The sequence below is a fragment of the Protobothrops mucrosquamatus genome, unplaced genomic scaffold (assembly GCF_001527695.2).
Source record: "Protobothrops mucrosquamatus isolate PMUCROS unplaced genomic scaffold, P.Mucros_1.0 scaffold749, whole genome shotgun sequence".
Lineage (NCBI taxonomy): Eukaryota > Metazoa > Chordata > Lepidosauria > Squamata > Viperidae > Protobothrops > Protobothrops mucrosquamatus.
Window position 1 is genome coordinate 267892 of NW_015387020.1, and position 13963 is coordinate 281854.

At 38.8% G+C, this 13963-nt stretch overlaps 1 protein-coding gene across 1 annotated transcript in view; it reads left to right on the forward strand.

Moving 5' to 3' along the window:
• Positions 1–674: 674 nt before the first annotated feature.
• The window catches only part of ASMTL (acetylserotonin O-methyltransferase like), a 34142-nt gene continuing 20853 nt past the window's right edge, over positions 675–13963 (forward strand). Inside the window, exons 1-2 of the mRNA XM_015818480.1 lie at positions 675–964; positions 11926–12057. Of these exons, the coding sequence (XP_015673966.1) occupies positions 872–964; positions 11926–12057 (225 nt within the window). The 5' untranslated portion in view covers positions 675–871. The remainder of the gene's footprint in view (positions 965–11925; positions 12058–13963) is intronic.

A 13963-nucleotide genomic window follows, 5' to 3' on the forward strand; every position in this document is an offset into this window, starting at 1 on the left:
GTATGTCTAAACAACATACCTAGCCAGGCTGGTTACAAGCTTTGCAAGTGCTGATCTTAGTTAGAGAACAATTGTTATTTTTTTTAGCTTAGCTATATAAATTGTACCCATCTGGAAAATTTATGGTTCAAGGTTTTGCACAAACCCAGAGCATGTCAATTGTGAGGCTTCAGATCCCTGCTGCAAAAATCCAGATGCCCATTCCCCAGTTAGAGATGATGAAGAGACCATTCGGATTTTGAAGCTAAGTTAAATAGTAACTTGAACCTTCTAAGAAAGCTAAGAGGTTTAGTTTTGTAATTGCGGGTTTGTAAGCTGCATCCCATACTTTAGCCCACTATATCAACAGAAGCAGAATATAATGTAGTTCAGTTCTACGAAACTGCCAAGTGTCCTTTCAACTAAGGACACATGTGCTGCAATCTTTGAATTCTTTTGAGGAGGGATCTGAATAGGCGCGTAAGTTTGCTTGGGCAAGGATTTCAAGAGCATTTTCCTCAGCAATTCTCAACTAATATTCTTCTTCCTCGGGGTGAAAAACGACCGGACCGAGAAAGAAAAAAGCCCTTCCACCACCCTTCCTAGCACAGAAATTGAAGGACTCTGGCCCCTTCGTGACTTGGAGACTTCAACTCCCAGAATTCTGGGAGTTGAAATCCACCAGCATAAAGGGGGGCAGAGTTCCCCACCCCTGCTATAGGAGCTGTTCACGTTGGCGAATCAGAGCACAGAAGGCGAGAGGAAGGAGCAACGTCTTCTTTGGACTCAGCCCTTCCGCGTATCTGGTCGGCTGTCCGTTGGCAGTCTGACTTTATTGGGTGTTTCTAGCTCCTCGGCTTTTTGCGAAGTCGCTTTCACAACGGCTGAAGGCATGGTGCTCAACCCGGTCATTAAAAAACTGGTCGACAAAAGAGTAGTACTGGCAAGCGGCTCTCCGCGCAGGCAGGAGATCTTAACTAACGCGGTGAGTGCGCTGACTAGTTTAAACGGCCCTGTGCTGGGTTGGTGGGCTTCGAAGAATTCCTTGCATTTCCAAAAATAAAAATAAAAAAACAAAAAAACCCAGATCTAGGCAGAGTTGATAGATTTTTAACAACTACAGGAGTAGTACACGGTGAAAAAGTTGAGAAAGCTTATCACATGGAAGATCAGAGTAAGGAACACTTTATTCTAAGTAATTATATCCATGGACAGTACATCTGTGAAAAGAAGAGCATACACATACCGTAGACATGATTGCTTCGTATGGAATTCATGAGATATAGCTGTAGACATCAATATAACAGGATGTAAAAAATTAATGGAGGATAATGCTCTCACCTGCTTTTCCCATAAATATGGGGCACCTCTGAGATCTGAGGGACCCTCCTCTGGCATACAGTAATCAAAAGTGTACTGTATTAAATTTATCTCCAGCTTGTAGGTTTCCCAAAAAGATTTGGAAACAGAATATTGCAATAGATTAACTTTTGATCTGATTTTGAGAATGTGCACATTGTAATGCCTTAATGCATGATTTGCAATACAGGTAGTCCTCGACTAACGACCACAATTAATTTCTGTTGCTAAGTGAGACATTTGTTAAGTGAATTTTGCCCAATATTATGACCTTTCTTGCCACACTTGTTAAGTGAATCATTATGGTTGTTAAGTTAGTAACATGGTTGTTAAGTGAATCTGCTTTTCCCATTGAGTTTGCTTGTCAGAAGGTTGCAAAAGGTGATCACGTGACCCAGGGACACTGAAACCATCAAATATGAATCAATTGCCAAGCGTCTGAATTTTGATCATGTGACCATGGGGATACTGCAATGGTCATAAGTGAAAAATGGTTATAAGTCACTTTTTTCAGTGCTATTGTAACTTTGAACAGTCACTAAATGAACTGTTGTAAATTGAGGACTACCTGTACCTTTGTGACATGTATAAAGGAATATATCCCATCAAATCAGCTTATTTATCATATTTAAGAATGATTCAAGAAAAAAAATGTCACAATGGCATCTGCACTGCTACTGTTACACATGATGAAACATTCTGAAACTAGTCATGCGTATGGTTATTAACGTTCTGTGTTTTGTATTCTGTATTCTGATACGGCATACTGGCTAATCAACGATAAAGTTCAATACCAAATTAATCATGTATGGTAAATTTAGAGTCAGACTGAGTAGCTATGTTCTGCCCTAAAATGTTTAATAATACTGGACATAAACCATCACAGTAATTAACTGTTATGGATAACATAAAATCCTCATGTTACTATGTACCACAGCCATTGCCTTAGCATAGAAAAGCACAAACAAATGGAATGATTAGAAATAACTACTAACTATTATTGTAACATAATACCTTAAAAATTACAACAAATGGGCTTTTGAATTAATATTTATTGTATTTAAGTACCACTCTCTCACTGTCCAGATGACTCTTGATTGTTTACAAATAACAGATTTAAAAGATAATGTAAATATATTCATTTAGCTAAATTTAAACATAGATTGAACAGGACAGAAGCATGGGTGTTATATGAAATTCAATCTGATGTGAAATTCGAGTCAGTTTCTTAAACTTATTAAGATGGACTGGAAGAACATTGTTCAGACTTAGTATATGTATTCACAGTCTTAGTGTTACACTTTTTTTGTAATAGTTGTATTAAAGATTTTTAATAAGCAGTAAGAATAAATACAAATTAAGCTAAAAGAAAAATATTCAGAAATTGCACAAAAATGACAGAAAAGAAAGAAAAAATAAGAATATAGTAGAGAAAAATAAAAGTATATAAAGAAATGAATTTCATAACAAGTATAAACAATTTTAGTAACTTACCACTTCTCTTAAAATACAACAAATTATCTTTTCCCATCTCTTTTTTTATAAATTGTATTGCTTTTAAAGTAGTAATAGAAAAAGCAAACAACAAAAGGAACAACATTCAAAAATATGTATATTATAAAAAATACATAACAAGTGCTTAAAAAATAAGTGAAAAAATACCCAAAAAAGTTCATTAAGACTTAACTACTTTTTTTTAAATTTTTTATTTATTATACATCTTTCAAACATAGAATGCATTAACATACATACATTTCAATTCTAACATTACACATTTTAGTTATATAACTATTAATGCATACTTATAATACCATCCCGACTCTCCCCCCACCCCATTATCCCCCTCCCCCTCCCTTTCCCCCCCCTTCCCCTCCCTCACTTCCCAGAACTGAACACAGGGTTACCAAGCCATTATAATATCCACAACTTATCTACCATACTCTCTAATTTTAAAATAAACAACATCCTAATTTCTTTAACCCCCTTCATAACATTCATTCTACTAACATAAGAAAATTTTTTATTCATAACCTACATGATAATTTTTTATCTCATATNTTCGGGAGGTGTGCCTGTTTTAAATAATCTTCTATTTGTATAAGTTGAATATTTTCAGAGGTATACAATTTCGAATAAAAATCTAAAAAAGCTTTCCTAATTAAACTCTGCTGATAAATTTCCTTACCATTAATATTTACTTTATCTACAATCCTAGCTTTCTGTTTTTTTCTCAACTGATATGCAAGCCACCTCCCCGAATGCTAAACTGCTTTTGAGAACTTAAAGAGACTGTTTGCGGCCAAATCTGTTCTCAAACACCCCAACCCTGAGGAGCAATTCATCATCCAAGCCAACACCAGTGATGTAGCTGTGGGGGCAGTCCTATTGCAACGAAACCAAAAAGGAGACTTACAGCCCTGCACCTACACCTCCAAAAAATTAACAGACACTGAACGAAGGTGGGCTGTTTGGGAGAAGGAAGCTTTTGCGATAAGATGGGCCCTGCTAACCTGGCGTCATTTCCTCAAAGAGGGCAAGGTGCCTTTTGAAGTATGGACTGATCATAAAAATTTAGAGGCATTGAAAACCCCCCATAAGCTATCTCCCAAACAAGTTCATTGGGCGCAGTATTTTAACCATTTCAATTTTACACTAAAGTATATCCCAGGGGGGACGAATTTCTTAGCTGATGCCTTATCCAGAATCCCCCGATATAAAAGTCGCCATGAGGAGATTGTGAACTCCATCATTCCACAACCACAATCAATCTCTCAGATAGCTCCGGGAGGGCAACTGCAGGCAAAACCACCTGAACCAGATAGCCCATTAACAAAAAAGCTTAAGGAGGAATTGAAAACCGATTCCTGGTTCCAGGAAAACAAAACCATACTGACTTATCAAAATGGGCTAGCCTGGAAGGGATCAAAACTGTATTTACCAGAAACAGAGTTCAAGCACTTCAACACAGCCACGATACCAAACAGGCTGGCCACTTTGGATACCTAAACACTTTACATTTGGTCAGGAGGCAATTTTGGTGGCCGGACATGAAAAAGGATGTTGAAAACTATGTGAAAAGCTGTGCAACATGTGCAACCATGAAGAAACGTCCCGGTAAGCCTCCTGGATTATTGCAACAAGTTGCAGACCCTTCCCAACCCTGGGAGGAGATTGCCATGGACTTTATTGTGGAATTACCAGAAAGTAGGGAAAATATGGTAATATGGACTGTTATTGACCTTTTTTCAAAGCAGGCTCACTTCATAGCCTGTTCTGGTCTTCCCTATGCAAAGAAGTTAGCCAAAATGTTCCTTAAACATATATACCGTCTCCACGGAGCACCAAAATGGATTATTTCCGATAGGGGAGTCCAATTTACGGCAAAATTTTGGATGGACTTCCTTAAACTGATTGGATCCACACAAGGACTATTGTCGGCTTTTCATCCGAATATGAATGGAGCGGCTGAAAAAGCTAACTCAATGGTGGAACAATACATTAGATGTTATGTTGATTACCAACAGATGACCTGGGCTGACCCCCTCCCTTTTGCTGAGGTGGCTTATAATAACACCATACATAGCAGCACTGGACTCACTCCTTTTAAAATAGCTACTGGTAGAGAATACATTCCTATGCCTGAATACCAGCAGGACCCTCCTGTTTCTCAAACCTTAGATCAGTGGGTGACCACCTGGAAAACTGTTTGGGACAATGCAAAAAAATCTTTAGCGAAAGCCTCAAAAATTTACAAAGAGCAGGCTGACAAAAAAAGGGCTCCTCAGAAGCCGTTTCATGTGGGGGAGAAAGTCTATCTCTCTATGAAGTATTTAAGACTCAATTTGCCTAGTAAAAAATTAGGACCAAAATTCCTTGGACCTTTCCCCATAGTTCGAATTATAAACCCTGTCACAGTGGAGTTAAAACTACCTTGTCTTTTGGGGAAGGTCCACCCTGTTTTTCACTGCAGTCTATTGAAACCTTTCAAGGAGTCCTCTTTAAGACCTCCTCCAAGACAGGCACCTGGTCCCCTTGTAGTAGAAGGGGAGACTCATTATGAAATAAAACGAATTCTTGACTCTAGGACTAGTCTATAGAAAAGAAGGACTAAGGGGGACATGATAGCAGTGTTCCAGTATTTGAGAGGTTGCCACAAAGAGGAGGGGGTCAACCTATTTTCCAAAGCACCAGAGGACAGGACAAGAAACAATGGATGGAAACTAATCAAGGAGAGAAGCAACCTGGAATTAACAATAACAGTAACAGTAACAGTAACAATAACAAAGTTGGAAGGGACCTTGGAGGTCATCTAGTCCAACCCCCTGCTCAGGCAGGAAACCCTATACCATTTCAGACAAATGGCTGTCCAGTCTCTTAATTAAGGAGAAACTTCCTAACAGTGAGGACAATTAACCAGTGGAACAGCTTGCTGTTTTGAGTTGTGGGTGCTTCATCACTGGAGGTTTTTAAGAGCCACCTGTCTGAAATGGTATAGGGTCTCCTGCCTGAGCAGGGGGTTGGACTAGAAGGCCTCAAAGGTCCCTTCCAGCTCTATTCTGATTGATTTTATTGCACAATGCCAGCAAAGCGTAGAAGCTGAAGATGGCAAATTTGACATTCTGCCCCCCTTTTCAGGGACTTTAGTCCTGTAGGGAAAGAGAAAGGGAGGGAAACAGAGAGAAAGTAATCAGTTAGTGTTCAATGGGGTTTGTCCAGATATTTGTCGTGGAACTTCCAAAGAAGTTTTGGGGCTCATATGTGGTGGACATCCACCCACTCTGTTTCTGAAGGGGGAAAATCTTTCCAAGGCACTAAATACTGAATGTTTCCCCTGTGTGCGCAAGAGTCCAGAATGTCTTTGACTTCAAAGTGTTGCTCGCCCTCAATTAGAATGGGATTGGGGGGTTTGCCGTGCAGCCGCCATGGATGCCTGGGAGACGAGCTTCGTCTCCCCCGTCCAGTTTTGCATCACTGGGGGACCCTGAAAAGGGTTGAAAGTTGCCCCATAGAGGCGACCAAACCGGCGGACAAAAGACCAGCCATAGAAATACGGCTCGTCACTAGGCTGCAGACAGCCAAAGTCACACTCACCACCTGGCAACTTCAAAGCAGCGTGGAAAGGACTGGGTGAGATCTACCTCTCTTAAATCCTAATTGCTCTCTATACCTACACAGCTGCTAAAGTACTTTCCCCCCTGTGGAGAGGGAAGGGAGATTTCAGCCCTACCTCCAGACACAGCGGCGACTGACTACCCAGGGGAGTTTAAAATGTTGAAAAAATAACTGGATCCTAACTGGGAATCTATTTCTTAGAAGTTGTGGATTAAAAGACTATTTTCTATTTCCTATTTTTCTTCAATTTTTCTTCCCTATTTTTATGGAAGATCTGGGGTTTTTCTTTTAAAATAGAAGAAAAAACTGAAAAGATTAAAATAACTTTGGAGAGACATCTTGTGGCTAAACCTCATATTGCAATCTGTTATTGTGTAAAAGAGACTTGGCCGACAGCCCAGAAAGTAGATAAGATACATGTAACCTTGAGAAGCTCAGCTGTGCTCTTTATTGAGTGGATTGCTTGAATGTAAAGTCTTTTAGTTTAAATATACTATTATGGAGGAAGATCAGAAATGGGTCTTCCTTATGGAAGAAGAGCAGGATCAAACTCTTTGTTTGTTGAAAGAGATTCTTCAAACCTTAATTACAGCCAGTGATGAAATAAGAAACTACAGAAAAAAAAGAAAAAGACAGCCTGGACATGCAAAAGCAAATTATGACTATAACTAAAGAATCATCTATGCAGGATACCACAGAAAAAGTGGAACAATTAAATATCATGACAGAAGACTCAACTGCTCAACAAATACAGACAATAGAAAATACAGAAAAGAAATTGACAAAAGGGAAAGAAGTAAAGACTTCCTATTTAAAGCAGAAGGAGCCTGAGGATCTAAAAGGAAAACAGATGGAAGAGAAGATAAATAGTTCAGGAAATGGAAAGACAAGGAAAAGATCTGCTGGATCTGCTAGCCCTCTGAAAAAAAAAGGCAACTGGATGGTTCTTTCAACGTCAAATAATAGAGATAACAACCCAAGGAGATCTGCTCGATGACCCCAAAGCAAGGACATGGAAGATGATTTGGCAAAGAAAGAAAGCTAGAATAAGACTGAAAAAGAATGGGGTTTTTTTTTCCCAAAAAAGTTTTATTGTTTTACAATAAAAAACAATTAAACATAAGTAAACACAATAAGAATTATAAGCCCCCCACCCCCCACCCCGACTTCCCAAACCAAATCCCAGGATAATATTCATATAAAAGTAAACATATACTAATATCTCTAACTCCGCAATATATCTTAATACACAAGAAAATAAAAAAAAATAAAAATAAACAAAATCATAATAAAGAAAAATCTAAAAAAAACCCTAAATTCTATTCTACCACATTATACTCCACAATTAAAATACAAAAAAAATCTAGAAACCTAAATTATATTCTACCACACCATGTTTCTTCTGAATATAAACAACCCATCTTCTCCATATTGATAAAAATTGTTCATTCGAGTGGCTTTTCAAAAAAGCCGAAATCTTTGCCATTTCAGCAAGATAGGAAACTTTCAANGAAGGAGCACTTTTAGAAGGAACGGGCGCGCCCGTTCTTTTCGTAGCCATTTTTGGAAGATAAGAAGAAGGAGAGGGAAAGATAAATTTTCCCTTTCTTCAGATCGGCAGTCAGTTATAATGTTTCAAACCCTCTCTACTCCTCCTTTAAAAGAGAGGTTAAAAAGCCAAGAATTTCTTGCAACAATTTATCACAGTCTGTTACAGTCTCATAGCCTGTCAAATACAAGCTGTTAGAAACGAAAGTTATTTCCAGCGGAGCGGAAAAGCCTCCGTGGCCATTTTTTCCCAATAACTTTCACTGCACTTCGGAAAAGAAGTTGAATAATTTCTGGATTAAAGTTCCAATTAATCCCTGTCAAATCCTCCTGGTCCGTTCTGTCTTTTATAAGGTGTCTATACTCACAAATCTTCAAGCATCAGAGGTGGAGACAGCGTCTTGTTTGTCCAGCTGGACAAAGGCATCTTGAAACGCGGAGAAAGTGCGGGCTCCGAAGGAGTTTTCACCTTCACCCCACAGATTAATTACTGGGGGCTGGGGAACTCAACTTCTATCCAGACAGCTCCCTTCGTCTCTTTTGCCCAGAGACAAAGTTTCAAGCCGAAAAACAGCTGATGCACGCTGTTTCTCCAGGCTTTTACGCGTTTCAGAGCAGACAGCTGTAAATCAGCTGCCTTCAACGAAGTCTTAACCACCGGAAGTCAAGACTTAACTACTTTTTAACCTTAGTCAAATAAGCCAAATAATATTCCTTGTTTTTGTTGTTAGTTGCGAAGTTGTGTCTGACCCATTGCGACCCCATGGACAACGTTCCTCCAGGCCTTCCTGTCCTCTACCATCTTCTGGAGTCCATTTAAGCTCACGCCTACTGCTTCAGTGACTCCATCCAGCCACCTCATTCTTTGTCATCCCCTTCTTCTATTGCCCTCAATCTTTCCCAGCATTAGGTTCTTCTCCAATGAGTCCTTCCTTCTCATTAGGTGGCCAAAGTACTTGAATTTCAACTTCAGGATCTGGCCTTCTAAAGAGCAGTCAGGGTTGATCTCCTCTAGGACTGACCGGTTTGATCGCCTTGCAGTCCAGGGGACTTGCATGAGTCTTCTCCAGCACCATAGTTCAAAGGCCTCAATTCTTTTGCGCTCAGCCTTTCTTATGGTCCAACTTTCACAGCCATACATTGCAACTGGGAAAACCATGGCCTTGACTATACGTACTTTTGTTGGCAGGGTGATGTCTCTGCTTTTGAATATGCTGTCTAGATTTACCATAGCTTTTCTCCCCAGGAGCAAGTGTCTTTTAATTTCTTGGCTGCATCCCCATCTGTGGTGATCTTAAAGCCCAGGAAGATAAAATCTGTTATTACCTCCATTTCTTCCCTATCTATTTGCCAGGAATTGAGAGGGCTGGATGCCATGATCTTGGTTTTCTTACTGTTGAGTTTCAAGCCAACTTTTGCACTCTCCTTCTTCACCTGCATCAAGAGGCTCTTTAGTTCCTCTTCACTTTCTGCCATTAGAGTGGTATCATCTGCATATCTTAGGTTGTTGATATTTCTCCCAGCAATCTTAATTCCAACATTTGATTCATCTAGCCCTGCCTTTCCCATGATGTGCTATGCATATAAGTTAAATAGGCAGGGCGACAGAATACAGCGTTGCTGGACTCCTTTCCCAATTTTGAACCAATCAGTGGTTCCGTGTCCAGTTCTCACTGTTGCTTCTTGAGCTGCATATAGGTTTCTCAAGAGACAAATAAGATGGTCTGGTACTCCCATCTCTTTAAGAACTTGCCACAATTTGTTGTGATCCACACAATCAAAGGCTTTAGCATAGTTAATGAAGCAGAAGTAGATGTTTTTCTGGAACTTCTAGCTTTCTCCATGATCCAATGTATGTTGCCAATTTGATCTCTAGTTCCTCTGCCTCTTCGAAATCCTGCCTGTACTTCTGGAAGTTCTCAATCCACATACTGCTGGAGTATAGCTTGTAGGATTTTAAGCATAACTTTACTTGCATGTGAAATGAGTGCAATGGTGCGATAGTTTGAACATTCTTTGGCATTGCCTTTCTTTGGGATTGAAATGTAAACTGACCTTTTCCAATCCTATAGCCACTGTTGAGTTTTCCAAATTTGCTGGCAAATTGAGTGTAGCACTTTTACTGCATCGTCTTTTAAGATTTTGAATAGCTCAGCTGGAATAATGTCACCTCCACTAGCTTTGTTGTTGTTCAGCTTTCCTAAGGCCCATTTCACTTCACATTCTAGGATCGTGGTTATCAGGGACGCTAAGCTTGTTCTTGTATAGTTCTTCTGTGTAATTTTGCCACCTCTTCTTAATCTCTTCTGCCTCTGTTAGATCTTACTTGATTTCATTTTTTTTCTTTGTCTCTTTTTACAAAATCCTTCAAAAGTCTAACAAGGTTTTTTTGTAAATCCAATATAGAAAAGTTATCCAGATTTGGTTTGTTATTTGAGTATCCCATGTCCATTGCTCACAAATACCCTTCCAAACCTCTGCTATTACAGTATTTCGATCCATTCTATATTAGTAAGTCAAACTTAAGTATTCTTCTCCTTTAATTATAATCTTGAATTTCCCAATTCCTTCTAGCAACCAGCCTTCAAAGTCCCATCCTATTATCCCTTTTTATAGAATTCAAAATGTCTATTTTCCCACCAAAAAGTTTCTTATAATTAATTTCAAAATCTTACTTAAAATCTACCTGATCTTTAGTCTATTTGTAACTGTCCATAATCAATGTTCTAATCACCCTTTTGCTGTTTATTAAAAAAAGTTTTATATTTTTAAAAACAGGATGAAATATTGTGGGATTATCTTCATAGCTTTCAGGAGAAGCCTATGTCCAAACTGAAGTAATCTCAGCAAATAATGAAACTTAATGTGAAAGCTGGTGATGTAGTCTTCGATTCCATTTTAAGAAGTCTAGTAGTAACACTTATTCTGATTAACAAATTTATTAAAATACATAAGCTTTTGTGAGCCATAGCTTATATATTGTAATACAATTTGTTAGCTGAAGAAGGTGCTATCAGACTCCTCCTCAGTTTTTTTTTCATGGTAAGCTGACAACTCTCCTTTATATAAGATAGGTTATAAGATGGATTTATAAAGATTACATGGTTTAGATATGGTCCATCTTTATAAGATGAATTTATAAAGATTATATAATATAGAAACGGTCCATCTTTTCTTCCCACTCTCTTTGCTTTAGTTATCTTACTAATGAAGAATTGTAGCCTAATAATCATATTAGTGTTATATATTCTAATTTTTCCTTAAAAATTTCCTTTGATGTTTATATTTCACTCAGGATGCGGAGTTCACTAAGTGGTTAAGAAATCTGTGAATTCATAAGGTGGATAAGAATTCTTGTGCTTGTATTTGAAGGGCAGCTAAATTCAAAGGAGACAAGCAACTAACTTATAGTTCAGGATTCTAGCTAGCAAATTGTTTATTCCTCCAATATCTTCTATATGAAATTTGTGAGAATTAGTAAAACAGTTTGCATCTAAAACCTTAAACTTTTACTTTATTAATAATGTCTTTAAACATGATTAAGATATCATTCAAGTGTAGCAAGAAGAAGGCTTTATCATAATATGATAAAGAACATTTTGTTACTGCTGTACTTCACTCAAGTCTTTCAGTTCAGGCAGCCCTTACTTTCTGAGAGATAATAGTTAAGTTCTGCTAGTAGAGTAGAAAGGTGAAATGGGAAAAGCTACTGTATTATATTTTCCTGTTGCATCTGTGATGCTAGATATTCCAGACTGCAGTCTGCAGTTCTGAAGAGGATGGTATTAAGTAGTCTTTAATCAACCTTGTTGATTAAAGACTACTTAACACCATTCGCTTCAGAACAAGGTTAATTAAAGTTGCAGCCTATAAAATATAAATCTTGCATGATTTTCCCCCTTGTTTCATATATTCTTCTGTTAACAGGGTCTCCGTTTTGAAGTTGTTCCGTCATGGTTCAAAGAAACACTTGAGAAGTCAACTTTTTCAGCCCCATATCAATATGCTGTAGAAACTGCAAAACAGAAGGCACTTGAAGTGGCAAATAGAATGCATGTGGTGAGCCTAATTCCATATTAAAGTTATTTTTTTATTTTATTGATGGGTCTGGTTTGTTTCTTGCATTGATTTACTAACATTTTTTTCTTATATCTTTCTTTTGGCATCAAATAACAGGAAAAATACTACCCCCTTTAGTAGAAAGTCAATGGGTGAAATAAAGGGTCTATCATCAACTTATCATGTGCTTGATATTGTCCATATGAAAATTGAATGTTTATAGCCAAAGAGGATATTGTTTACCATCACTGTTATTATTTGTGCAAAATGTATATTTGGTAGCCTGTTAAACATAAAATACAGAACCAATGGATGAATCATTTGACTTACTATAGAAAAAAATTGAACTCAAATACATATAAGAGTTTAAGATATTGAGCCAGGATGAGGCCAAACCAGCATTAAATGCTCAATGTTCATTGTCACACAGTAGCTCATCAAATTAATTCAGAAATATCTGTAGAAAGAAAAATCTTCATCAGGATCCAGTCCAAGCTGGGAATAAACAAAGTAGAGACTGCTTTAGAAAGAAGGTTGGAGTTTATTGAAGAGCAGAGCCAGACAGAAAGATGGCTCTGGGTAAAACTGGCCACATGTAGCAGGGAGTGGTGGGTTTTTATACCTTCTGGGGTTCTTGAGGTTGTTTCTTGTTCCTGTTTGAGGCTTTGTATTTCCTTTGTCATGTACTTTGACCTGAGTCTGAGTGTGCCCTTTTGGTATTGGTGGGTTAATTATGTCTTTTAGAGTTTGGGTGGGGTATGTAGATTCTAGAGGTCTTTGTCTTCCTAATCTCAGCTGCTAGCTTCCTGGCCCCAACCTTCCTGAATGGATTATTAAATTTGCATTTCTAAAAACTGACCTTTGCCTAGTTTCTGCTTGGGGCTATTAAGAAAACTGGGCTTGCTTTTCTGCCTTTAAGATCTTCTCCATTATTCCTTTGGATAAATATATTCTCCCTTTTTAATGTTCCCAAAATATTTCTTTCTCTGGATTCTTCCCACAATCCCCCCTTTGTGCCATAAGAGTGTGGGTGACACACTTCTACTGGCACAAGATTAAAATTTATCTGGTCAGGGAAACTTGGTAAACAAGCTTTTAAACTGTTAATGCAAAAAAAAAAAAAAGGGAAGACACTAATAGAGGCAACAGAAAAAGATCCCTGCAGTAGCTCCCAAAAGGGGAGCTTCCAACCCATAAAGTTCTAAAAGTCAGGGCAAAAGTTCTGTTAGATGGAAAAGAAATTTATAGTGTCCAATATTCTGTGCCAATTCTTTTCAGATGTTGGATGTCACTTTGAGCTTCCAGTCAGGTTTGCACATTCCTCCCAAAATTCTTCACAGCCATGTTTTCCTCAGTACATAACCACTGGCTGCCCATTTTCAAAGGTTGTTTTCTGCCTTAGCTCTTAGTTCAGTTCCTCCAATTGAGGTTAGCCAGTGTGCAAGCCAGTCTATTAATTTTTCTTAAATTGCACACAGTGAGTCCTAGGACTCCCACACTGAGTCCACCAGTGCAACATATTCAGGGCTTGGGTTTGGAGATCTCTTTCTTGCTACCTACTCAGTGAGAGTATATAAATTGCAAATCGCCTGAGGGGGCCTGGTTCCCTCCCCCTTGGCATTTGCAGCAAGTTGTGGATGCAACTTGACGTGATGACCCGGTGTCTGGAGGCCGTGAGAGTCTGGATGGGGAGGAACAGACTCAGGTTCAACCCGTCCAAGACCGAGTGGCTGTGGTTACCGGCGTCTCGGCATAGTCAGCTGAGTCCATCGCTGACTATAGGGGGCGAAACTTTGGCCCCCTCGGAGAGGGTACGCAACTTGGGCGTCCTCCTGGATTCGCGGCTGACGCTGGATGACCAGTTGTCGGCCGTGACCAGGGGGGCGTTTTATCAGGTACGCCTGAT